Source organism: Marmota marmota, unplaced genomic scaffold (genome assembly GCF_001458135.2).
Source record: "Marmota marmota marmota unplaced genomic scaffold, marMar, whole genome shotgun sequence".
NCBI classification, from domain to species: domain Eukaryota; kingdom Metazoa; phylum Chordata; class Mammalia; order Rodentia; family Sciuridae; genus Marmota; species Marmota marmota.
In genome coordinates, this window is record NW_025999968.1 from 62,940,206 (window position 1) to 62,962,965 (window position 22,760).

Sequence of the window (22,760 nt, forward strand, 5' to 3'; positions counted from 1 at the left end):
CCCCGGACCCGAGGCTGCGCGGCGGGAGGGAGGCTGGGCCCGGGGAGGGAGGCTGCGCCCCCGGGAGGGGAGGCTGTGCCCAGGAGGGATGTTGTGCCTGCGGGAGAGGCTGCTGCGCCCGGGGAGGGACTCTGTGCCCCAGGGAGGAGACCGTGCGCCCCCAGAAGAGCGTGCACCCCGGGGAGGGAACCCTGTACCCCAGCGAGGGTAGGCTGCCCCATGGGGAGGGGGGACTGCGCCCCGGACAGTCAGCGTCCCTCGTTAGGGGAGGGCGCAGTGTCCGAGTGGGACGCTGTGCACCGCGGGTGACAGGGGGCGGGGAAGTTCCCTCGGGCGCTGGGCGTCTGCCGCGATGCGTTCCCTAGCCATCTGGGGCAGTTGGGGGCCCGAGGTGAATTTTGACGCGTCCACCAGGCAGCAGGAAAATTACTGCGTCGTGGTGGTGTGCGAGGGCAGGTGTCAGATGGGGCTGTGGAGCTGACCCTGTGGGAGCGCGACTTGCCTGCCGAGGACCCAAGCTGTCCCTGTCGATTCGCGGGAGGCAGACCCGCGCGGGGGTGTTCTGTTGGTGGCGAATGTTTTCAGCTTCCAGCTTCTGGTCTTACTTCTGATAAAGGCCTTTTTTCCTCCTTAGGCCAGCCACTAGGCCGTTCCATTCTGGAGCGCAAGGAAAGGTGGCCTCACGGTGAACTTGCTTTATACTCAGCGCGGTAATTAAGATGATCCAACAGTGGTTTTTACTGTGAATAGAGATATGTATTTAGTCTTCCTAGTTCCCTCTTAAATTTATTCCTTTGAAAGGTGCTACCAGAGTTTCATTTTCTAAAACCCCAGGCTGGCTTTTGAGTAGCCCTGGGCTCTGCAGGTGCAGGGTGTCTCTGGATCCGCTTTTTGCCTTTCTGTTGCTGAGGGTTTCTTGGTGGGAAAGGGGGAAGGAAAACCGGGAGAAGGTTGGCCAGTACAGCTCCTCCTTGGAGGAGAGAGTCAGCTGTGCACTGGTGTAGAGCTCCCCCAGGGCAGATCCTCACATGGACACCCACAGTGGGGGCCTGATAAATATTGGATGAGACATGCTGAGCTGGGTGCTGGGATCCCGCGGCTGGAGGGATGAACTCAGGCTTTGAAAGGAGGGCATTGTCTCTGAGCAGAGCCTGTTGGATGTCAGGGTTCCCGAAATGGGCATTCAGCTACCTTGAGGTCAGATTTGAAGCTCTAGTTGGAAGGGAAAAAGGAGCCTTTCTGCAGGGGCAGTGAGAGACGGCTTGCGCTGGGAAACTGATGACTTGCGTCATGTGGCCACTGCTGGGAGGCCACCGCAGCAGAACTGGCTCCCAGAGGCCACGTTCTCAGAGCACACCTTGGCTCAGGCCAGTTCACTTCTCTTTGAATTCATGTGTAAAACATTTGGACTACTGTTAGAGCTTTGGAATAAAATGAAGTTACGGTTGTCTAATGACGGAACGGAACAAACTCCATTCCTGTGACAGTACTTTCTCTGGCTTGTCATGTGGCAGCCCTACCTGGAGACACAGTGCTGGACATGGCAGAGTCTACAATGCCACTGGCAGTTATTACTTTCAAAGCATCACAGTTTAAAAATTATTTTATATAATTTTTGTAGAGTTAAAAAGATAGGCACAGGTGTGGTACATTCAGAAGGTACCCAGGCACGGACAGCTACTTCTCAGTCCCCCTTCCAGTTACATCAGCTGCCACCCCCTTCCCAGCAATGGTCCAACATGGGCGTGGTGGTAGATAAGTTCTAACATCATTGTTAATGTTTCCTTAGCAGTGCTATAGTGGACAGTGTTACACAGAGGTGCAAACAAGACCTGATTGTATATTTTTAATTAATTACCAAAATTCCTTAGCTGTAAGTTTTACGTGAGAACAGTTTTATTCCCTTAAGTGCTGTGATTAGCTCTATAAGTACATAGGACCAAAGAACATTATTTAAATAGGCAGTAGGTATTTAGAAATCAGCCTTTCGAGACTGATCAGTGAAATTATGCATGTACCAGCCTATAACAAACTTAAGGCAAATTATCTAGCTTAGTTGAAACCAGAGAGCTTGGAGAGGCCCAGGGTACTGGAAAGTTGGAGGGTCTGTGTCACCTTTCTGAAATGTGAGCTTCCAGGACCGCGTTCAGTGTGGTGGAGATGGTAGTGCTTAGGATCCTTTACTTAGTGCTCACGTGTGAATGGGGGAAAGCAGATAGTGAGGGTTTCCCTTAACAGTAGCACACTGAGACACTTGAGATTTCTCCCTCTGCCTCTAGTGGCTGTGTTCCCAGGCATGATGTAGTGGGCAAGGGAGACACAGTGGCCAGAAGGGGCCTCGCGCTGCTTGCTGGGTGGATTTTGCTTCACACTTTGACACCTGCTGGGCCAGGGCCATGTCCGGTTACCCTGTCTTTGCATCTCAGTTAGTCCTGCTGGCAGCTCTTGCCATCTGATCACTCGCGAGGCATTTTAGGAGGGTGCCCCAGAGCAGTGGCTTTCTGATCTTAGGTGGGAGGGACTTGAGATCACAGTGTGGCTGGAAGGGCTGGAGTGCTCCGAGGTGCGTCCTGTCCCTGCTGGAAGTCCACTGAGGGCAGCTGCTTCCCCTGGGCAGAGGCTTCGAGCCTCATTTTGTCTTGTTTACACTTGGAGTCTTGAGATCTCATGCACTGGTGGGTGCCGCCCTAGGTGCGGGGGGCATGAGTGAGTGTGATGAGGGTAGTTACTGTCCATGTGGTGTTCCCTTTTGGGGCGCAGGAGAATGCCCAGGAGATACTAGCGCTGAGGCCCTGAAGGGCCAGTGGAGCAGGGAGGTGGAGGAGGTTCAGCAGCTGGTGGGGGGCGCAGGATGTGAGCCGCCTGTGGCCTGGCGCAGAGGAGACTCTGGGCAAAGCCTCGACATGTGCTGGTTACCAGGGAGGCCACTGCCGCAGGAGCGGCAGGAGGGGGTGAGGGCTGCGGCGAGATGCAGCCACAGGCTGTGGCCAGGGATTTAGGTTTAATCCAGTGTGATGGAAGGCCTGGGGAGACGGGCCTGCCTGCATTTCTCCTTCCTCCCTTTCAGGGAGTTGTGGGCAAGGGAAGGACAGGGTCTGGCTGTCATCTCAACTATCTCTCCAGCTTTTGGGTTATTAGGAGCTTGAGATTGATGTGCCCGTATGTGTAGTAATTCATTTAATTCTCCCGACAGTCCAAAGGGAGGGCATTATTGGTATTCCCATGGTACAGGTGAGACACCTAGGCACAGAGCAGTGAAGTCATTTACTCAAGGTCACATAGCAAGATGCACAAGCAGATTGTGTCCCTCTCCTCCTGAGTCGGCTCTTCCCACCGGCACTGCTGCAAGCTGGGCAGGTCAGCTGGGAGATCAGTGAAGAGACCCTGGTGGAAGCCAGGTGACTTGGCTAGTGCCTCGGCCAGGTGGGGTGGTGAGATCAGAGTCCTGACTGTATTTCAGCCCACATAAGAGGCCATCGTTTGTAAGTTGCATTGTTGTCTTTATGCTACTAACAAGGGAAGTGTTGCCAATTAGAGGGTGACACAATGCTTTCCTGTCACTTGGCATTCGTTCACACTCATCAAAGAGCCAGACCTTTACAGTGGCATCACTTTGTTTTGCTTTCATGATAAAGGGGAATGTAAGTAAAGCACAATAAAGTCACTGTGACTTGCCTTCATGCCTGCAGTCTGGTTCCTCTTCATCGGCTCTCAGGGGTGCTGTGCACTAGTGCCCTGGAGGTCCGGGAGGGCTGGTTTCTGGGTGGGGTTGGATCTTGGGGCTGGACAGTGAAGGCTGAGGCTGCTTGAGGAGGCTCTGCCCAGCAGTCACCTGTTCCAGGTGGGGTCATGGTCCCACCACCTACAGGATGTGTGTCCTGGGTGGCTGCTGGAGGCTCCTGTGCTGCGGTTTCATGCATGGGTCAGGGAGGAGAGCAGCAACTTGTGTCTCGCAGAGCTGTGGAGTCGATGGACTGAGCTAGCGCAGAGTGCCGGAAATAGTACCTGACTAGCAGCAGTTGAGAGGGTTTGCTTGCTTATTATTTTTATGATTAGTCATCAGAGTGGAGAGGTTAGCGTCTGGATGGAACTCAAGGTCGGGTGCAAGAAGAAGCCGGGCCACGGGTGTGTATGTGAGTCTTTCTGCACATTGCTGGTAGCTGAGAGAGACCGTAGGCTGGACGGAACATGGGGACTGTCGCGGGGACTGTCGGGGTGGGGGGTGTCTAGCAACACTGTAGAAGAGGGGTCTGCTGGAGAAGAGGCCTGCAGGAGGTCCTGAGGCCTGGAATCCAGAAATGGGGGCTGGTTCTTCATTCTGAGGAGGGGCTGGAGAATCTCCCCTTGGAGTGGACCTTGGCTGGTTCCTGCAGGGTGGAGAGAGAACAGTGGGGTGCTGCTTCAGGGCAGACGGGGAGCAGCCTGGGGGACTGCAGCTGCAGGGAGTCTGCTTAGTGGCAGTAGTGGCTGCACATTCCTAGGCCAGTGGGGCTGATCTCCCTGCAGAAGATGTGTGGAAATGGAATTTCTCTTTATTAAAGCAGTTCCCTCGTTTCTACGTTTCCCTAGTGTCTGGGGACACTGGCACCTTTATTCACCTGGTCTACACTGCTCAGAGGTCCCGAAGACCCCGTCCCAGAGTTCTGGAGGGAGACTCCAGTTGTGCACTTGGGAGGGCAGGCCTGAGGTGCTGGTGTGCTCTGCCTGGTGGGCTGCCTGAGCTCCATTGTGGTCTGCAGCGTGTTGGTTGTTCAGGTCTGGGGTCCCGAGGTGCCCGTGGGACCAGGAGGGCCAGAAGTCGGAGCTGTTGTCTGTCAGTGCCGAGTGCCTCCTGGCTCGGGGAGCTCTGAGGCCCCCACCCCTGGCTCTAGGTGCAGGCTTTCCTGGGAGCCTTCTCTGAGTGTCCTCTGTGACGGTACCAGGGACGGGAGGAGGAGGGCGCTGTCTGTGGACTAACTCTGGGAGGCAGTCTGGCAGGGTGCCTTGACACCCTGGAATCACCCTACCTGTGGCACAGCTGGAGTGAGTTAGAGGAAGTGCAGCTGCGGTGGGTGCGTTGCAAGGTGGCCACTCTGCAAGGCGGGTGTCCCCAAGGCCAGTGTGTGCTAGGCCTACGGGGTGAGGACTGCGTCAGGGAGGACATGGCACCTCTGGGTAAAGGAGCTGTGTGGGGGCGCTGCTGGAGTTGTGGAGGGAGCCGGACCCCCATCCAGGCGGTGGGGCTAGAGGGCCGTGTGCACCAGGTGTCTGTGCGGGGATCTTACGCAGGGAGGCAGGAGAGAGAACCGCGTCCCCGAGGTGCTGGCTGGGGTTTTATGGTAACGGTGGGGCCACACAGGGTGGCGGTGGAGCTGGGGGAAAGGAGAGGGGTGCACTGGTGTTGTGGAGGCCAGGGATCAGGTGTTGGGGGGCTGGGGGACCGAGTAGGAAGCACACCCCAGGCTCAGTTTCCATTGCTGGACACTCAGCGTGATCACTTATGTGACCTCAGAAGGTGGCAGTGTCTCCCCACAGACAGCCCAGCCTCTTTTTAGCCAGTTCAGTGCTGACACCGTCTACCTGGGGACCATGACCTGTCCCTTGGGTTAAGCACTTGGCCCCCAGGCACCCCTGCTTCAACCCCAGTTGCAAATCCAGGCCTCCAGAACTCTGACCCTGGTGTAGACCGGGTTCCTGTGACACCTCCTCAGGGTTCAGTTCATTCTAGAGCAACTGGTAAGGCTCAGGGAAACATTGTATTTACCGGTTGTTCTAAGGGATACAGATAAGCAGCTGCACAGAGATCCTAACAGGGTCGGGTCTGGCAGGGTCTGGCAGGGTCGCGAGTCAGGAGCTTGCATCCCCGAAGAGCTGGGTGCGCCCCTCCTGGCGTGTGGGTGGCTTCCACACTCAGCTGTACAGCGGTCTGGAGCCATGTCCTGTGGGGTTTTGTGGGGCCTTTGCCGTGTGGGCACAGCTGCTGGTGGACGTGGTGGAGAACTGGCCAGGGCTGCCGGGCAGTCTGCTTGGCCTCTGTGTTGTGTGCGTCCCTCTGAAGTGGGGTCTTGCAGGGTGAGCGAAGGGCGGGGAGCCGGGGGACGGTGTGACCCGCCTTGGGCTTCTTGGGCAGGGAGGGATGAGGCAGGAGCTGTGGGAGAAAGCCAGTCCACATTGTTGACACGTGGGTCGTAATTTTGCAGGATCACGAAGGCTCTCAGAGCTCTGGTGGGTGCGAGGTGGCTCAGGACCAGGGTGTGGGCGAAGCGCCCTCCCGTGTCCAGGGTGGGTGGCCCTCTGGCGCCTGAGGAGCGTGCTGCCTGCTGGTGGTCTGTGCTCCGTAGGCCAGCGTCTGGCTCTGGGTCAGCAGCGCTGGCTCCTCCTGGGGTCGGTCACTCCTCACGCTCCCCGGTGAAGGTCTCATTGGCATGGTTTTCGGGTGAGGAATTGGGAGCCCACAGGCTCAGGATCTGGGAAGCCGGATGGTGGTCAGCCAGTTAAGTGAGTTTAATCTCCTTGGAGTCTCGAGGGGCTCTCTGGAGGCCGCCATTCTGGGAACCGCCTGCCGGTCTCTTTTCTTCTGCTCTGGGCCTTCCTGTCTTGATCCTGGCCAGATCGGATCCTGTCGAGCAGACCCACCCTGTCACTCTCCTGCTCCAGCCCGGCACTGCCTGCCCCCTCCCCCTGCTACCCCTTCCCCAGCCTGGGCGTTGGCTCCTGCTCTCTGGGGCTCAGGGTCAGCCGGCCTCATTTCTCCACATACCCTTGTCCTCCCAGTGCCCTCTGGGGACCAGTCCCTCTGGTTATCTTCACCGTCTCTCCTCACCACCCCTCCGCCCTCCCTGCACTGCTGGTGGTGGGGACAGAGGTCTCTGGAGGGCAGTGTAGGTGCCCTGAAGCTCTTCTGCAGCCTTAGGACAGTGCCTGGCCCAGGCAGGTGCTCATGGACACTTTTGCTGGGGAGTGGGTGGCTCTGCTTTCCTGTGGGGGTGGGGCTGGAACCTGAGTCGTCTGCCTCTGAACGCAGGCCTTCCCCCGCCCACGCTGCCCCCAGGTCCTCCTGTGCCTGGTGAATCAGTCGTATATTTATGCCCATATGTCTGTGTTATCTCCAGACTTCCTTGCTTTTCTTCGTAGAACAGAAACATTTACAAAACATCCAAAATTGTTACAAAACCACAGAAGTGCAATATAGTAAATTTATCTGTTGAAAACGGGAGCTCATGTCCTGAAAAACCGGCTGTGTCCTGCCAAGGTCACTTCATGCCTTTTGGGCTGCGTGTAGTTGAAGTGTCCCCTAAAATGACAGCAGTGTCTGAGAGAGAAGAAATACACCTCCATGAAGATGAGAACACTTTGGCTAAGATGGGAGGTTTTTGGAAGACGCAGCCAGGTAGCATACAGAATAGACGATTCCACTGTGGAAGCTTCAGAGAGTCAGCTCTGGAGAAGGGTCTCTCGGGCAGGGCTGGGCAGGGAAGCAGGCAGGTGAGACCTGGCATCTGGGGAGCTCTCGAGCACTGCTCTAAATCTGTCACAGGCCCCTTGCATGTGAGATGGGGTGGTGACTTAGTGGCTTATGAGGCTTGTCCTGTCCCAGGGGACTGTTGTAAGTGGCATTAAGTATGCTGTGTATTCCAAGGGCAAATGCCAGTCCTGGAACCCTGAGCAGTCCTACCCCACAGGGGAGATGGCTCAGTCCATAGCTGGCTTTGAAGGCCTTGTGAGGCCAGCACAGAGGTTTCTTTCTCCTCCCTTCAGCTCTGTGGAAAGACACAGGGTGTAGGAAGGGGGGGGGGTCTTAAGAGCCGAGCAGGGTTGGGGTGGGGTCAGGGGCAGTGGAATTAGGGAGCAAGACTCCGGGCTGGAGTTGGCCCTTCTCTGTACTTTCTTGGTGCTAGGGACTAGCTGTCCATCCTCTTGAATTGAGCAGCTCTGTAAGCCTAGAGACATCACAAGGGGCCACACAGAACCAGTTAGGATTCAGCTAACCCGGCCTCTACTGATGCAGAGGTCAAGGCAGAAGTTGTTAACTTTTGGTGACTTACAGTAGCATGTTTTGCTACTGCAGAAGCCTGTGGTTGTCATGTGTCCTTGTGCTTTTGATTACAGCACCAGAAACCCAATTTCTTATCATTTTTGGCTACTGATAGTATAGCTCCCAGGACGCCAGCCCAGCCATGGTTAGTTAACCTGCTCAGGAACCAGTTCCCTTGAGAAAGGGCAGCATCGGGGTGTCAGGGAACTCCTTCCTGGCTCTGGGAGGCTCTGGGGTCAGATGCTGCACCTGGTTGCTGGGGCGGCTGGTGCTGGCCTCTGGGCTGGGCGCCTCATTCTTAGGTGAGGGTCCTGCAGGTGCCTGCGTCCTCACACCTCTCTGAGGAGGGTTTTGAGGGCTGTCTGATGGGCAGAGGCTGCCACTCACGTGCACCCTGCGGTGTAAGCCCAGGTGGAGTTCTGCTTCTGCTGATGGCACCGTTGCTGTCCCAGGGGCGAGCATCGTGTCACACTGAATGCAGGGTTATTGGTCTTGGTAATTTTGAAGCTCACTCCTTTCAGGCTTGCTGTCCACCCCAGATAGCAGCCCAGCAGCATTTTATTCTGGAGCGGAATCTGTCACCTGTGCATGGGGTTTGCACGTCCCCGTTACAGTACCGGTGCTTCTCTGCATTCTTGAAGGGACCGCCTTTTCTTTCCCAACATACGGAAACTCTGTTCTCTTTACAACTACCGGAGCTTCACGTAGGAACGTTCTGGCTGAATTTCCAGTGCCAGGGAAGTAGCAGCACCCTGAGCACGCCTCGCCGCCCATGGGAGTGGGCTGGGGAGTCCAGGGTGAAGCATGGGTGGAGTGCCTCCGCGAGAGGTGGGCCCCCAGCACGAGGCGGATTTCAAGCGGCACAGCCAGAGTCCGAGTCCAACCTAGATCTGACCGCTGTTGACACCTTATGAGAACAGCTTCCAGGACATCTCGGTGGCTTCCGGGCAGGCCCCAAGGAACCCTCTGGTCAGTCTGCGACCAGCCACCCTTGGGGCTTGTGTGTGCTGCCGGGACAGACTGCAGGTCTGCTCTCGGGGTCCTGCCTGTAGCCCTGCTGCCCTGCAGTGGGCGGCTGGCCCTGCGGTGACCGTGACCCCTCATAGAAGGTAGCTTCCTGCTCAGCTCCCTGTGGCACTGTGGGCACACTAGGTAGGACAGGGGACGTGTGGCACTGTGGGCACATGTGGCACAGCAGGAGACACGTGGCACAGCAGGGGGCATGTGGCATGGCAGAGGGGACATGTGGCACTGTGGGCACATGTAGCAGGACAGGGGGACACGTGGCACTGTAGGCACACGTGGCACAGCAGGAGACGTGGCACAGCAAGGGGGCATGTGGCTCCATGGGTACATGTGGCAGGTTAGGAGGGGACATGTGGCACTGTGGGTACATGTGGCACAGCAGGAGGAGACATGGCACAGCAGAGGGGCCACGGGGCACTGGGCACACATGGCGTGCAGAGGGGACATGTGCACTGGGCTTGTGGCATGACGGCAGGGACACGTGGCGTGGTGGTCACGTGGTGTGGCACAAAGCCGTGTGGTGGGTGTGGGTCTGTTGCCCCGAGGCCCTGCCTTTCCTTGGTTAGTAGTGACTGAGCCCACGTGGCCTGGACCTGCTGGGGTTTGCTGGACTCCGCTGGCCGAGTGAGAGTCCAGGACAGGGCGGTGCTGGCCCCACGTGCCTCTCACATCCCCGGGCGAGTTGGCCTGGTGATCTGCTGGTCCTGCTGCCATGGGAGGAGCAGTCACACTGCAGACAGGATCTGGCTGTTGGTGAGCTCATCCTCGAGTGCTTGGGGCAGACCTGCAGGACATGGGGACATGCCCCGTGCCATGAGGTGGACCATTCAGCAGTTTCCCTGCTGGTCTGACCCTGCCCCAACCCTGGGCGACCGATGTCTGCCCCGGCTGCCTTTTCCATGCCCTGGTGGTCCTGGGGCTGCTGTGTGGCAAGCTGCCTTGGTGGCTCAAGTGGCTTGGGGTGCTCTGGGGTGTGGACGTGGTGCGTCTTGCTTCCACTCCTTTGCAGGTGCAGGTGCCGCAGCTCTGATGTGGGCAGAGTGTCCTGTGTAGACATGTGCCTCCCTCCCAGGGCGGGTCCCCGGGGCTCCGGAAGAGCTTGGAGGGGGTTTGGCACCGCCTTCCTCTGTGCTACTAGTGCAGTAGGGACACTCCTGAGGCCGGACTTTGACGTGCCCCATTGCCTCCGGGGCCTGGGTGGCCTCTCGAGGAGCAGAGCTTGTGGGCCTCATGAGGTGGCTGCCTGCGCCCGGCGTGAGCGAGGGGCCTCAGCAGAGGGGCCTCTCCAGGGTCTGTTTTCTCCTGGCTCACAGAGCAGCCGTGAAGCGCTGTGGGCCTGTTGGGACCACAGCACCTGCAGAGCCACCGCACACTTAACTTTTGGCCCAGCAGTTCTGCTCTAGGAGCCTGCCCCAAAGACACCTCCAGCGGGCTGCAGGGACGTGGGTGCCACCCAGATGCTTACCTGCAGGACAGGGGTGCAGCTCCAGAATGAGGACCACTCGGGACCGGCTCTGGGCTAGAACAGGGCAAGAGACGGAGAGCATCTGGAGTACTGCCTTCGTGTGGGAGGAGGTGGGATGCGAGTGAGGACAGACTGGCACACAGAGCCCGGGCATGGCCAGATGGGTGTGGGGAGGCCCGGCCAGGGAAGGCCCAGCTCAGGGGGTGGCATCATACTCCTGAGTTCTCCTGTCCAGCCCCAGGCTTAGAACCATGGGCCCTTCACATATCCCAGGGAGTAGAGGGTGACCATTGGTCGATACGCAGCCCCAGGTGGGAAAGAAATGGCCAGCAGGCACGGCCTGCCCCAAGCGTGGCCGCACCCTCGGCAGGGCGGGGGAGGAGCCCTCGCCCTCCTGACCGGCTTCTCGGGGCCAAGGCTAAGGCAGGAGGGAAGTGCTCCTGTGGGATTCTGCTCCCAGGGCTCAGGTCCCTGTGGGAAGCTGCTTGCGCATTGGAGGTCTCCCTGCCCCAGGATGGAGGGCTGGAGGGGGTGAGTGGTCGGGTGCTTCGTGACCCCAGGGTCTTCCGCAGGTGTCCATGTCCCTATGCGTGTCTCCTCGTGTCCATCTGGGAGGCCTGGGAGCAGAGAGCCCAGCAGCAGGAAAACAAGGGTGCTGTCAGCTCCCGCGAGCCTGAAATTCCAAAATAAAGAAACAAGCCCACAGTGGGACCCCCAGGAGCACAGCCTCGGGCCAGGGGCAGGCAGGACCCGCCTCCCTCTGCCCACCCAGGGAGGACGGCTCTTCCTGGCAATGCCCTGCCTCTCCAGCTCCAGGCTCCAGGGCATAGCACCTGGAGGTCCCTGCACACCTGAGGCAGTGCCGTCTGGAGAAGGCCCCGGGGCAGGTGCTGGCCCTGCCCAGGACACCAGAGGGGCCCTGCAGGTTCTGCTCCTTCAGTTTTCTGGCTTAGCTCTTTGGCCTTGGGATTTGTTTTCAGTCTTCCCAGGAGAGGCTCTGGACCTCCACGTGGGCGGTGTCTCTTCCGTTCCGTCCTGTGTTCCAGAGGAGCTCTCCACCTAGCAGTCCTGCTCTCCCTTCTCCTACACGGTCCGCGTTTGCTCTCCAGTTAGCCGACTGACCTGTGTGGAGTTGACCTTGTGTGGCTTGCGGTCGGCTGGAGTGGCCTTGTCGTGGGGCAGCCTGCTTTGTCCCACTCCAGGGTCCCTCCGAGGAGCTTGCTGTGGCCATGGGGAGCTGTTGCTCGGTCCCGTGGCTGCTGGAGAGAGGACCCTGTGGTGGCCTCTTCCTCCCCGACCTTGGTGCTTTTCCTCCCCATGGGTGCCCAGCGTCTCTGGTGCCCGGTGGGCTGTGAGGTCTGGACAGTGGCATGGCAGCAGCTTCGTCTGTCCTTGACCTTGGGCGCCTCAGGCTGACGTGGCCCTCACCCCAGTCTTCATCTGGAGCAGCTCCCTGCTCCCTTCTCTCCCTGGCTGGCCATGGACAGTAGGAGCACGGACTGCGTGGTGCTCTCTGCCTCGGCGAGATGGCCGTGGTCCCACCTTCACTCCGCGAGTGTAGCGCGTTTCCTAGTAGATTCCCCATGTTGAACATTAACACTGCAAAATGGCATTCTCCCCGTGATACCTTCTCCTTCAAAACGAGTCTCCCACTCCGCAGCCTCTCGTCCCTTGAGGTGCGTTGGCAGGCTGTGAGATGTGGTGTAAATGCCCCACACCCGGCCCCTGGGGAGGTGGGGAGCCCTGAATTGCAGCGTTTGCCAGTTCCCGGGGTGTCATGGTCCTGTGTTCTGTTTCCGTTGGCTGGTTGACGAGGTTCCTGAAGGTGCAGCCTCTCCTTAGGTGAGAGGTTGGAGCTGGTACCTGGGCACTGCCGCCCCGAGCATGCATCTGATGGCTCTTCTGCTCCTGCATTTCTGGTGGCCACTGGGACCCTCGTTGGGACCCTCTTGGTGGCCACTGGTGCCCACCCGTCCATGCGTCAGTGGGCACCAGCCCTGGTGCTGGCCTGTCCCAGGTCCGGGCCTCTCCTGAGCTCCCCCCCTGGTTTGCCAGCTGTTGTGCCGTTAGAGCCTCACAGTTCCCCTGAACTGCCGTGGTGCCTCCTCCCTGGGGGCGGAAGAGCGTCTGCGTTGTGCCTCCTGAGGGCCGAGCAGGCACCCGGGTGTGCTGTGTGTGCTGCTGGCCCAGCCTGAGGTGCGTGGTCCTGTCCCGGCTGCTCCTGCAGTGGGTGAGCAGTCTTCTGAGCGCTTGCTGTGTGTCAAGCCCTCTGGGTGCCAGGTGTCGGTAGCACTGGCTCCCTGGGGGAGTGCCATCCTGAAGTGCGTGGACTTTGGCTGGTGCCCACTGGACCATCCTTCCCAGTCTCCTGCCCACTCCGACATCTGCTGTCTTTGCCCCAGGTAGCCTCCTATACCACCCACCAGCCAGGTGCCCCAGCTGTCCAGGTTCAAAGCTCAGGGTGGGTGCGTGTTGCTGTGTAGGCCAGCTCCTCTGTGATGTGTCTGCCCTCGCTGGGCTCTTAGAGGAGAAGGCCACGCCCTTGACCCTGATGGTTTTTACTTTAGGACCGGTTAGTGCTTACAGGGTTGTGAGGGCATGGTAACTAGAAAAGGTTGGTGAAATGGCCCTTCTTAGGGGTGTGAACTGTCGTGCCAAGTGGGCAGAGTGGCCTGGTCTGTTGCTGCCTAGAGGGGCAGTGGGTGTACTGGTGGCACTTTCCCAGCTTCTTCTTGGGACTGTGCATTTTGGCACCTGGTGGCTCCAAAGGGCCAGAGCCTGGTCACCAGCCTGCCTGCAGCATGGTCAGTGTCTCTGGTATGGTGGTCCTGGTGGCTGCAGGAGTGGACGTGTGCAGATCGCCGCATGCTGGGCTGGAGTTTGGATGCAGGCCAGTGGCCTTCCAAGGCCCATCTGCTCGACTTTCTGCCACACTGATTTGGGTTTCTGCTGTTTTAATCCTTTGCAGAATTGCTTTGTCTTTAATTGAAGCATCAGTATTTTACTCCCCTAAGGGAAGACGGCTGTTTCTTCTCCTCTGCTTAGTAGAGACCAACGTTCCCCATCCTGCGCTCCTGCAGGGTGTGGAGGGACAGCTGGACCTTGCGAAGCCTGGAGCTGAGGGGCGCGGGCCCTGGAGCAGGCTGAGCCCAGCAGCCGTTCCCTCTCCTCCTCCCGCCCTCTCTGAAGGGGAGCTCTTGGGCCACCTCTCCTCCACTGCATGCCCCTGGGTGGTGAGAGGGACGAGGCATGGGCATGGACGTAGAGGTGTTCTTCTGTATTCGTGACATCTTGGAAGCCAATCTTGGGAGGTCCAGTCCAGGAGCAGCTCCTGGCCTGAGGTGGAGCCTGTGGTCACCTTAACCCGGATCCCAGTGCCACCTGCGAGGCCTGTCTGTTCTTCGCGGTGCGCTGGTCTGTGCCCTGACAGGCGCCTCTCCGGCCTCCCTCCCCACAGCAGCCCAGTTCCAGACCCGGGTTCTGGGAGCCTGAGCCTCCTGTTCCACGCAGGAGCCACCTGTCCCCACACCTTCCTTCCCTGGGTCCTGGCTAGGGGAGCTGGCGTCACCTGGTTGCCGTCTGTCACCACCGAGGCTTTGGATGCGTCTGGGTCCTCCCTGTGTTTACTGCGGGCCTGATGAGAACCAGGAAGCCCAGGCTCCAAAATAAGCTCTTGGCCGCGGCCTCCGAGGAAGGAAGCAGCCCAGCCCTGCCTCCACGCTGGCCCTCCCTCCGTATCACCGCCGTCCCTGGAACTAGCCCCGGCGGGCGGCACCCCAAAACTGCAGCTGCTAAGTGCATGTCCTGAGTGTCCTTCCTCCACGTCCTGGGGTGGCCCCAAGTCTCGGGAGGAGGATGTGGCAGGCCCAGATGGGCAGAGGGCTTCTGTGGTCCCGGCTGGCTGCCCCCGCGGGCTTCCAGGACACCCGCGTGCCCACTGACACTGTGTTTCTCTGCTGCCTCTTGCCTACCGTTCTGTGGTCTGGATCTAGGTTTGTCCTGTCTGGTGAAGGTTCAGGGATTAGAAAGTTCTGGAACTTCTGAGACCTGCTGCCTCATGTGTGTGGCCTGTTGTCTGGGCCTCCCCCCCTGCTCTGCTCTCCTCTGGGGAAGAGGCCACAGCTCAGTGTCCGGGCTGGTGGCTGCCCACTGCTGGGGCCAGGGCTCGTCCGCACCCTAAGGTGGTGTCCAGGCTGGGTCTCTTGTGTTCTGCACACCTCGATTCTGCCCTTGGAAGCACCTCAGGGTGAGGCTCGGTGACCCTGTGGGCACTGAGTGGATGTCACTTGATAAGATCAAGGTGCCTGTGGCCACCTACCTTGCCCACCTGGTCGTCACCAGTGGTTTGTTAGTCACTGCTTGAGGTCATCCTCAACTTGGGACACGTCTGATTGCGCATGTGGCTGTCACGTGACTTTAAAAGGTGGCTTCTTGTTGTGTGTACTGTGTATGTTGTGACACGACAAGGTACATAGCTTATATATACAGTGAATATACACGTATTTTCTTTCACGAATGGCTTTCTGGTGATTTTGTATTGAACAAGCGAGACCTTTGAGGAATAAAGTAGGCCCTTTTATTTGCTCAGAAGTATCCAGAAGCATTTTAAAAAATTTCTTTTGTAGCTGTAGATGGAGAGCTTGCCTTTATTTTATTTTTATGAGGTGCTGAGGATTGGCCCAGTGCCCCACCTGCCAGGCAGGTGTGGGGCTAAGCCACAGCCCGCCGGGAGCTCTCTGTACAGTCCTGCGGGCTGTGCACCCCGGCCGTGTTCCGGTGGGTGCTGAGCCTTCTTAGGGTCAGTGTTGGTGGCGTCCTTCTCTGAGTGTACTGTGGCCTCTTGAGGTTGGGAGCGAGCTCCACTCTGATTAGTACCCTCACCTGCACGAAAAATAAAGCCTTTCTGCCTCCAGGAGAAAAAAAAAAAAAAAAAGCTTGGGGTCATTGGCTCTCCCTTTCTGTGCTCTCCCCCAGCCAGCCCCAGTTCCCTGGGTGGAGACAGACTCGGAGGTGTGGAGAGGTCACCATGTGCAGGTTGTGGGGCTGCTGTTGGAGGTGGGGATGGTGGGGTTGGAGACATGCTTGCAGGGGTGTGTGGGAGCCTGGTCAGGCCTGTCCACAGGGTGGAAAGTGGCACCTGTGGTGGACAGGGCTCAGGCCTGCCTTGGGCCTTCTTCTGTTCTTCCCTCTCCAGACCCCAATTCACCTTTCCTCCCTGTTAGGGTCTGTGAACAAGTCAGGATGGCGCCTGGCATTTTGCCAGAGAGAGTGGTTGGTGAAGTAACGCCAGCGAGCCATTAAGTGTGGAGATTCCTTATTGGTTGACTGCTGTATCTAGTTTATGTTAATTAAGATGAGCTGTGTGGAATGTATATATACCCCTCCTGTCCTACTTTAAACGGCTCCCACTCCTGCTGTTTCAACCTACACAAGTTGCTCGTCACCACCCCCGGTTATTTTGCTGCAGCCGGACTGCGGCACCTCCCTTCATGATAGAGGTTCTTAAATGTCCGGAAGTCTAGCTGGCCAACAGTCTGACTATTCACCACACATGGAAACATACAGAGCACACGCAGGTTGTGTGGGTCACGGTCCTGGCTCTCTGGAGCCTGCTCTAGACGGGGGCTGTGGGTGCACTGTCCAGTGGGATGGGAGGAGGATGGAGGAGACACTGGCATGGTCCAGCAGTGCTTTGCTGGCCCAAGTCAAAACAGCAAATGCTTTCCCCAGAGGGGAGCAGGAGGGCTGGAGAGGTGCCACAGGGGACCTGGGAAAGGGATGGCGGCCACTCTGCTGGCTCTGCCTGGGAACATCCTGCCTTCCCACACCACCTGATCATTTTGTGACTTTGGTCTCTTTTGATTCCCGAGGTGGAGTTGCAGGCACCCAAGTCCTAAACCCAGCTGGAAGGACGTCCTCTCTCCCTCCATCTCTCGGGAGGCCAGAGGTTCCCGCTCAGCCTGGGGATCTTCTTTCCTGAGGGGGGCGTTTCCCTTGCGTATTTCCCTTGGTGCAGTCCGGTGGCTGTGGCCAGGCTGGGCAGCCGGGCAGGCAGCGCCCCAGCCGAGGATGAGCGGCAGGACCAGCACGGACATCAGGACGAGCAGGCTGGCCACGGGATGCTGGCCTCCGGTGCGGAGCTCCTTGCCCGGTGGTGGCAGGTCTGCAGACCAGCCACCGCCTAGGGTGAGGGCGGGTGTGGTCTTCGTGGACCGGGGTCCGCAGCGGGTCTGCACGGGCAGCAGCAGCAGGGTCAGCACCAGTGCCAGGCCAGGCCAGCATGACCCTGCGCTCGGCTATCTCCTGTCCTCTAATGGTACCCGACTTGACTTGGCTGCTGCTGGGAGTGACTAGTCCGGGAAGTCCCGTGATCCTCTTGGGGTTCTGTCCAGCGAGGTCCGGCAGCTGTACCCCAGCCCGAACCCTGCCCGTGGAGGGTAACGGCCCAGGATTGCATGCGGCTGGAGCCAGCTGCGCCCTCTGCCGGCGCCTGGTCGCCTGCCAGGGCCGCCCTCCCCCGCTGCTGCCTTCCTCACCCCTCCTGCAGCCCCGCAGCCCTGTGGCTTCCTGGTCTTCCCCACAGCGCTACCCTGCAGCCCCGAGGCAGCCTGCTCCTGCCCCCACCTCCCATGGCCCTCCGCGCCCCGGGCTATCCAGTCCCTGGAGCACGGCAGCCTGGACCTCCTGCCCCAGTGGCAGACCCCTGGGTCCTCCCCGCCCCGCCCTCTCTGTTCCTGGACCTCTGATCCTCCTTCCCCGCCCATGGCTGCCTGGTCCTCAACAGCCTGTCCTGCCTGCAGCAGCCTGCCCAACCTCCCCACACTACCCAGCAGCCACCTCCCTCATCCACCAGGGAATCCACTCCCCCCCACCGTCCCACCCTGCCCAGGGGTCTGGTCCACGTGTGGTTAAAGCCTTCTCTAGAGCCGCGCCCAGCGCCTTGGCCTCACCACTCTTTGAGGAGTGACCAGGACCTTTCCTGTGGCCTTGCCGATGTGTGCTGGTGCTCCCTCTGCTGGAGGGCCAAGGAGCCTGCCTTCTGGCTGGCAGCCCTCACTGGCTCTGGACTGTGGGGCCAGTTCCTGTTCAGAGCTTGAAGTTTTCTCCCCACGCGCGGACTCTTCTCTGATAGTGACTGGGCATTGGGTTCCTCCAGTGCTGGGCATGTTGCAAGCCTGTCTTGTGGCCACGAGGTGGAGAGTGCCACAGACCGCAGCCCTGGGGAGAGAGAGTATCAGTAGTGGACCTGCTCTTGGCAGGCAGGGCCTGTGCCACAGTGAGCGTGTCTTGCGTAAATCAGAACCTTCAGTGTCATCTTGTTACCGCTGTTGACCGGTGACCAGTCCTGGCTTCCCCAATGTTGAAGAATCACACCAGAGAAGCACGCCGAGGCAAGGTCAGAGTGGAAAATTAGAAGTTTATTAAAGGACAGCAGAAAAGACTTCTCCTGGAGGAAGAAGGGGACTCAAGAGGTGGAATCCGTGGAAGGGCAAACGTTCCCCTTTTTATAGTTTTGGTGATGGAATGTAGGTGGGAAGGGTTGGGACACAGGTGGGCCAAACAAGTAATCTGGGCACTTCCTAGTTAAGTTTGCTGTTCATTAACATTTCTTTGGGATGGGCTGTCTTCAAGTCTGTTGGGGCTGTTTCCTGGGCTTCATTAACATTCCGAGAGTTGCTTGGCTCTTCCGGAAATCCATTCTCAGCATGGCCTCCATTTTAGATCTCACTCCCTATTAGTCCCAAGTGACCTAACTACACTGACTACCTAACTTTAAATCTGGCTTCAGTCCCCTCCCTTGTAAGTCGTCTCTGCTGTTAGCAACACAGCACGTGAGATAAGTGTTGATGTCTTGGAGAGAATTGTGAAGGCAGTTCAGGCTCTTCCCAGTCCCACTCCCTGTAACAGACCCACCCAGTCCATGTCCGGGGGAGGTCATTTCCTCAGAACATTTGGGGGGCTGTTAAAAGGAAGGGGATGAGTCCAAGGTAGCACAAAGGTGCTGAGTACCTACATACTCCATATAAAGGATCTGGGCTCCTTGGAGACACACCTGTGCCAAGTCTGGACGGGAAACACGGGGAGCCCATGCCTGCCAGTGAGAGTGCTCAGAAGCACCCCATGGCTCACTGCTGGCCCAGCCCCCAGACCTGTCGAACATGGGCAGCCTCCTTCCTGGCCGGCTCCTTTGTGGGACCTGCTGCACGGGCAGACTCCCAAGTCCACGCTGCTCAAGCCCTTGGCCATGGACAGCACCTCACCCTTCATGGAAGTGCCTGTGACCCCAGTGTACCCCATAAGCCCAAGCTGACCACCAGAGACACTCAGGGCCACCCCAGGCCATCCGAGGCTGCGTGGCCAAGGCCGTGCAAGGCAACTTGGGACGTATGGGGGTCAGGGGAAGGATGGGCCCTACTGGTAGAAACAGAGGTGTGGGTACAGACGGGGGGGGCGGGACTGGGGGCTTGTCAGGAGGGGCCGCAGAGGTTTCAGATGTCATTCCTGTTGTACAGGTGGCAGCTCTTGTGAGGTCCGGTGTCTGTCTTGGTGGAGTCAGACAGACGTGGTGTTGCAGGGGACACTGAAGGGGACACCTAGAGCAGGGTGTGTCGAGTGGCCAGGAGAACTGTAGCCAGCAGGACCTTCCCTGGCTGCTTGTGCGCAGGCCCTGGGTCTGCTGCCTGCTGTCCCGGTGACCCACCCTACTGCCCCCAGGTCTTCACTTGGGCCCCAGTTCCACGGGTGCCTGGAGCTCTTTGTGGGCGTGCTGACTGCAAAGAGGGTCTCGGCTTAGTGACAAGAACAGAAAGTCTGCTTTGTCCCTTGGGCAGGGTGCCTCCGGATGAGATGCCCAAATCCTGAGGCCATGCAGGGCTGGTTAAACTCCCCTGGTGGCACCGTGGAGGCCAGCAGTGTCTAGGACTGGCCTCCCAAGAGACTCTTCTGTTAAGTTCTGAGTGTGTCATTGATCCTTTGTGTTTTAGGGTTTGACAGTGTGGTTTATGGTTTTTAGAGGAGCTGGGGTTTCTTTCTGGCCTTTAGAAGGTGGCGGAAGAGATGGGAGGCCTGTTGCTCTCCTTTCCTGAACTGCTCTTCACTGGTCCCCGTCTGTTCCCTCTCGGCCATGCAGGTTCTCAGATCGTAGTTAATTGATCATATTTTAAACGGGAGAGCCTGCCAGAGCCAGCCCCAGAAGCACTGCCAAGACCAGAGCTCTGGGACACCCTGTGGCCATGGTGCTCCCCAGGAGGTCTGCTTCCGGCAGTGCAGACTGGTCCCTCCCTTACAGGGAGCCTTCCCGGAGGTCCTGGGGCCTGGGACCAAGCATGACCCCTACCTGAGCTCTCCTTCTACACCGACATCTGGGATGGAGCCTGATTCTTTTTTTTTTTTTTTTTTTTAAAGAATTTTAATATTTATTTTTTAGTTATCGGCAGACACAACATCTTTGTATGTGGTGCTGAGGATCGAACCCGGGCCGCACGCATGCCAGGCGAGCGCGCTACTGCTTGAGCCACATCCCCAGCCCCAAGGAGCCTGATTCTTGAGCAGGTGCAGAGGGTGGACAGTGGGACCTGCTGCACGGGCAGCGTGAGCAGCACACCGCAATGCGAGTTGTGCGCACGCGTCTGGGCTCCGAGTGTCTGCTTGCTCGGGCCTTATGACGATGCTGGAGGACAGGACACCTCGTGGGAGGAAGCACTGATGTGCAGCCAGGCTGCCAGGTGAGGCCCACCTGAGGGAGCCTGCAGTGTTGGGACAGTTACAACCCAGAGGGCCCCCAGGTGACCAGCTGGGCAGACGCACAGCATGAATGTGCTGGACAGGGGCGATCCACCTCCCAGGTACACGGTTGCTTCTGCCATTGGGAAGGGCACAGTTCAGCACTTACCAACTGCTGGTTCTGGAACGTCGCTGTCAGGCTGGGGCTGACTGTGGGTAATGGGATCCGAGGGCCGTTCTGAGCAGTGTCCTTTGTGGACCTGCGCCAGGGCTGTGGGAGACGAGGCTGGAAGCGTGGCCTCCTGTGTGTGGGGGGCTTGCTGCCCTCCTTGCCCTGGCCACGACCCTGCTTGTTGACCTGCCCTGTCTAGGAGTCAGACTGAATCGGCTCTTCACTGTGGCCTGTTTTGATGGTGCTGGGAAACCATGGTCGAGGGAGATGGCTGTGTCGGGCTGGTGGCGGCCAGCGGGTTGCTGGGGACACCCCTGGGCTCTCGGGCGTTCCGAGGGGACCCGGCTTCCCAGGGGTTGCTCTCCTCCTTTTCTTTCCCACAGCAGCTTCTCCGTGATCCCCCTTGTGGCTGGAGTGCCCTGGGGCGGTCTCCTTAGCTCCAGGGAGGTTGGTGCTGTGCCCTTCTCGGGGCTGTGTTGCCTGCTGGGTTTGAAGCCCTGGCCGGGGACAGCAAGCTCCTGTGGAGCGCCGGTTGAAGGTGGTCATGCTGAGACCTGGTGTGGTAAGGGCGAGCTGTGCCTTCACCAGCTTGCGTCTGGAGTGGCCATCCCTGCTCAGTGCTTGACCTGGGGACAGAGGAAGTGCACAGTCCGAGGGCTGGGTCACCGGCAGGTCTACTTCCCAGATCCCCGGGGAGTAAAGGGAGCTGCAAGCCTGGTGCCCTTGCTGGGCTCTTTACTGTCCCCACAGTGGGTGACTTGGGGATTCATCAAAATGACAAATTGATAAAAAGCGTATTTTCCTAGTGACTCTCAAAATCATGGTGACATCACTTTCATGAACAAGCTCGGTACAGTCTGACAGGCTGGGGTCCCGGGGTGGTGCACAGGTGACAGGGACCGTGTCCTGATGAAGATGCTGCGTGGGGTCAGAGGCGAGGTAGGCTGTGGTCCCTGGAGGACTGTGGCAGCTGTGAAGTCCAGAACCACGTCCCCTCATGTCCATTCTGCTGAGGGACACCAGAGGCCCCAGCATCCAGCCTTCAGGGCTGCAGCGCCAGTCAGCAGCTGTGCATAGGAAATCTCGCTTCCTCCCTGAATCCGTCCCCACGGAGGCCACCAGCGGCCCAGGGAGAGAAGGTGTTGCGGGGCTCAGAGAGCCACAGGGTCCACGTTGGGGCTGCTGGTTCCTTTCCCCTGGGTGTCCTGATGTCCCCACTGGCCAGGTCAGTACAGGACAGGGAATACAGGTGCCAGATGTGGGAAAGGGGCCAGACCACCTCCATTGGCATGGTGCCCGGGAACGGGCGCAGCCCTGAGCACCGCGGCTGGCAGCTGTGGGTCGCTCACCCCAGGGCGTCATGATGCAGAAGGGAGATGACGAGGGTCCCTGCAGGCATCGGTAGTGACTTTCACGTGTGCGAAGAGAGGCAGAAGATGTTAGAGAAGGGATGCCCCGCTGGCCATCGCAGTGGTGGACACAGTGCTGGGAATGGAGGACACCAGCTGCCAAAGCCCCGGTGGAGGGAATGGTACAGCGGCCACAGGGCAGAGGACTCGGGGTCCGGTCCCTGTCCGAGTGGTCTGCAGGGTGACGTGAGGCCTGGGGGCAGGAAAGCCACGAGGGCACTGGGGGTGGGGGTGTGTTGGTCCCAGAACTGAAACAAGAAGCCAAGCACGTGGAAGCTTAGGGAAGGACTGGGTGGCTGGTCCCCCATATTCCACAGCACTTGGCCAACCTGGGGAGAGGCAGCCACATACTGCCTGGTGACGGCGGGTCACAGCAGACTGCACAGACATCCCATCAGGGTGCCCACCCAGTGGCACCCAGCTGTCTGGAGCAAGCCCTGGGTGTCCACAGCGTGCCGTCTCAGGATGTCCCTCCTGAGCAATGACTGATGGTGGTGTGCACAGGCAGACGCGGGGAGTCCAGCCCTGTACCTGGCTCAGGTGGAGATCCAGCGTGGGACAAAGGTGGGGTCGCACGTCGCTGGATCGGGTGGGCTTCTGAGAAGCGGAGCACTATGGGTCCATGTCATACTCCCTGGACGGGGCTCCCAGTGGGCCGGGCGGGGGGCCTTCAGAACGTGTGGCTCAGGTCAGGTTTGAGGAAGGAAGGATGGCGGGACTTGGGTGCAGTAGAAGACCCCGGCAGCAAAAATGTCCTCAACCAGAACCCAACCCCACCATCCTGTGAGCGCCATCAGGACAAAACACCCGTCATGAGGAATCTCCGCATCGTGCGTGTCTGTGTAGTTCAGGGGAAAACCCTGAATCCTGTGGGAAATGGGCAGAAGACAGCAAGGGACAGCGCACGGGCCGGGGAGGGGGGCTGGTGGGCGGAGCCGGCCGCCTGCGGTC

The 22,760-nt window shown here is 58.9% G+C and overlaps 1 protein-coding gene across 2 annotated transcripts; it reads right to left on the reverse strand.

Annotated features, from left to right (window-relative positions):
* Positions 1–5,716: 5,716 nt before the first annotated feature.
* LOC125616995 lies at positions 5,717–14,241 on the reverse strand. Of its 2 annotated transcripts, none has more exons than XM_048803783.1 (2): positions 10,506–14,241; positions 5,717–6,598 (listed from the first exon to the last, which is right to left on the reverse strand). In XM_048803783.1, the coding sequence occupies exon 1, from the start codon at positions 12,481–12,483 to the stop codon at positions 11,482–11,484; it is 1,002 nt and encodes a 333-aa protein (XP_048659740.1). In that variant the 5' UTR covers positions 12,484–14,241; the 3' UTR covers positions 5,717–6,598; positions 10,506–11,481. The 2 variants fall into 2 exon arrangements, with proteins under 2 accessions (XP_048659740.1, XP_048659739.1); XM_048803782.1 differs by lacking the exon at positions 5,717–6,598 and adding an exon at positions 6,729–9,143 and having other exon boundaries at positions 9,181–14,241.
* Between the last annotated feature and the right edge of the window lie 8,519 nt (positions 14,242–22,760).

What these genes read in the sequence shown, in the direction of transcription:
- LOC125616995 (XM_048803783.1), bottom strand. Translation starts at nt 12,483, where the DNA reads ATGGACGGGTGGGCACCAGTGGCCACCAAGAGGGTCCCAACGAGGGTC.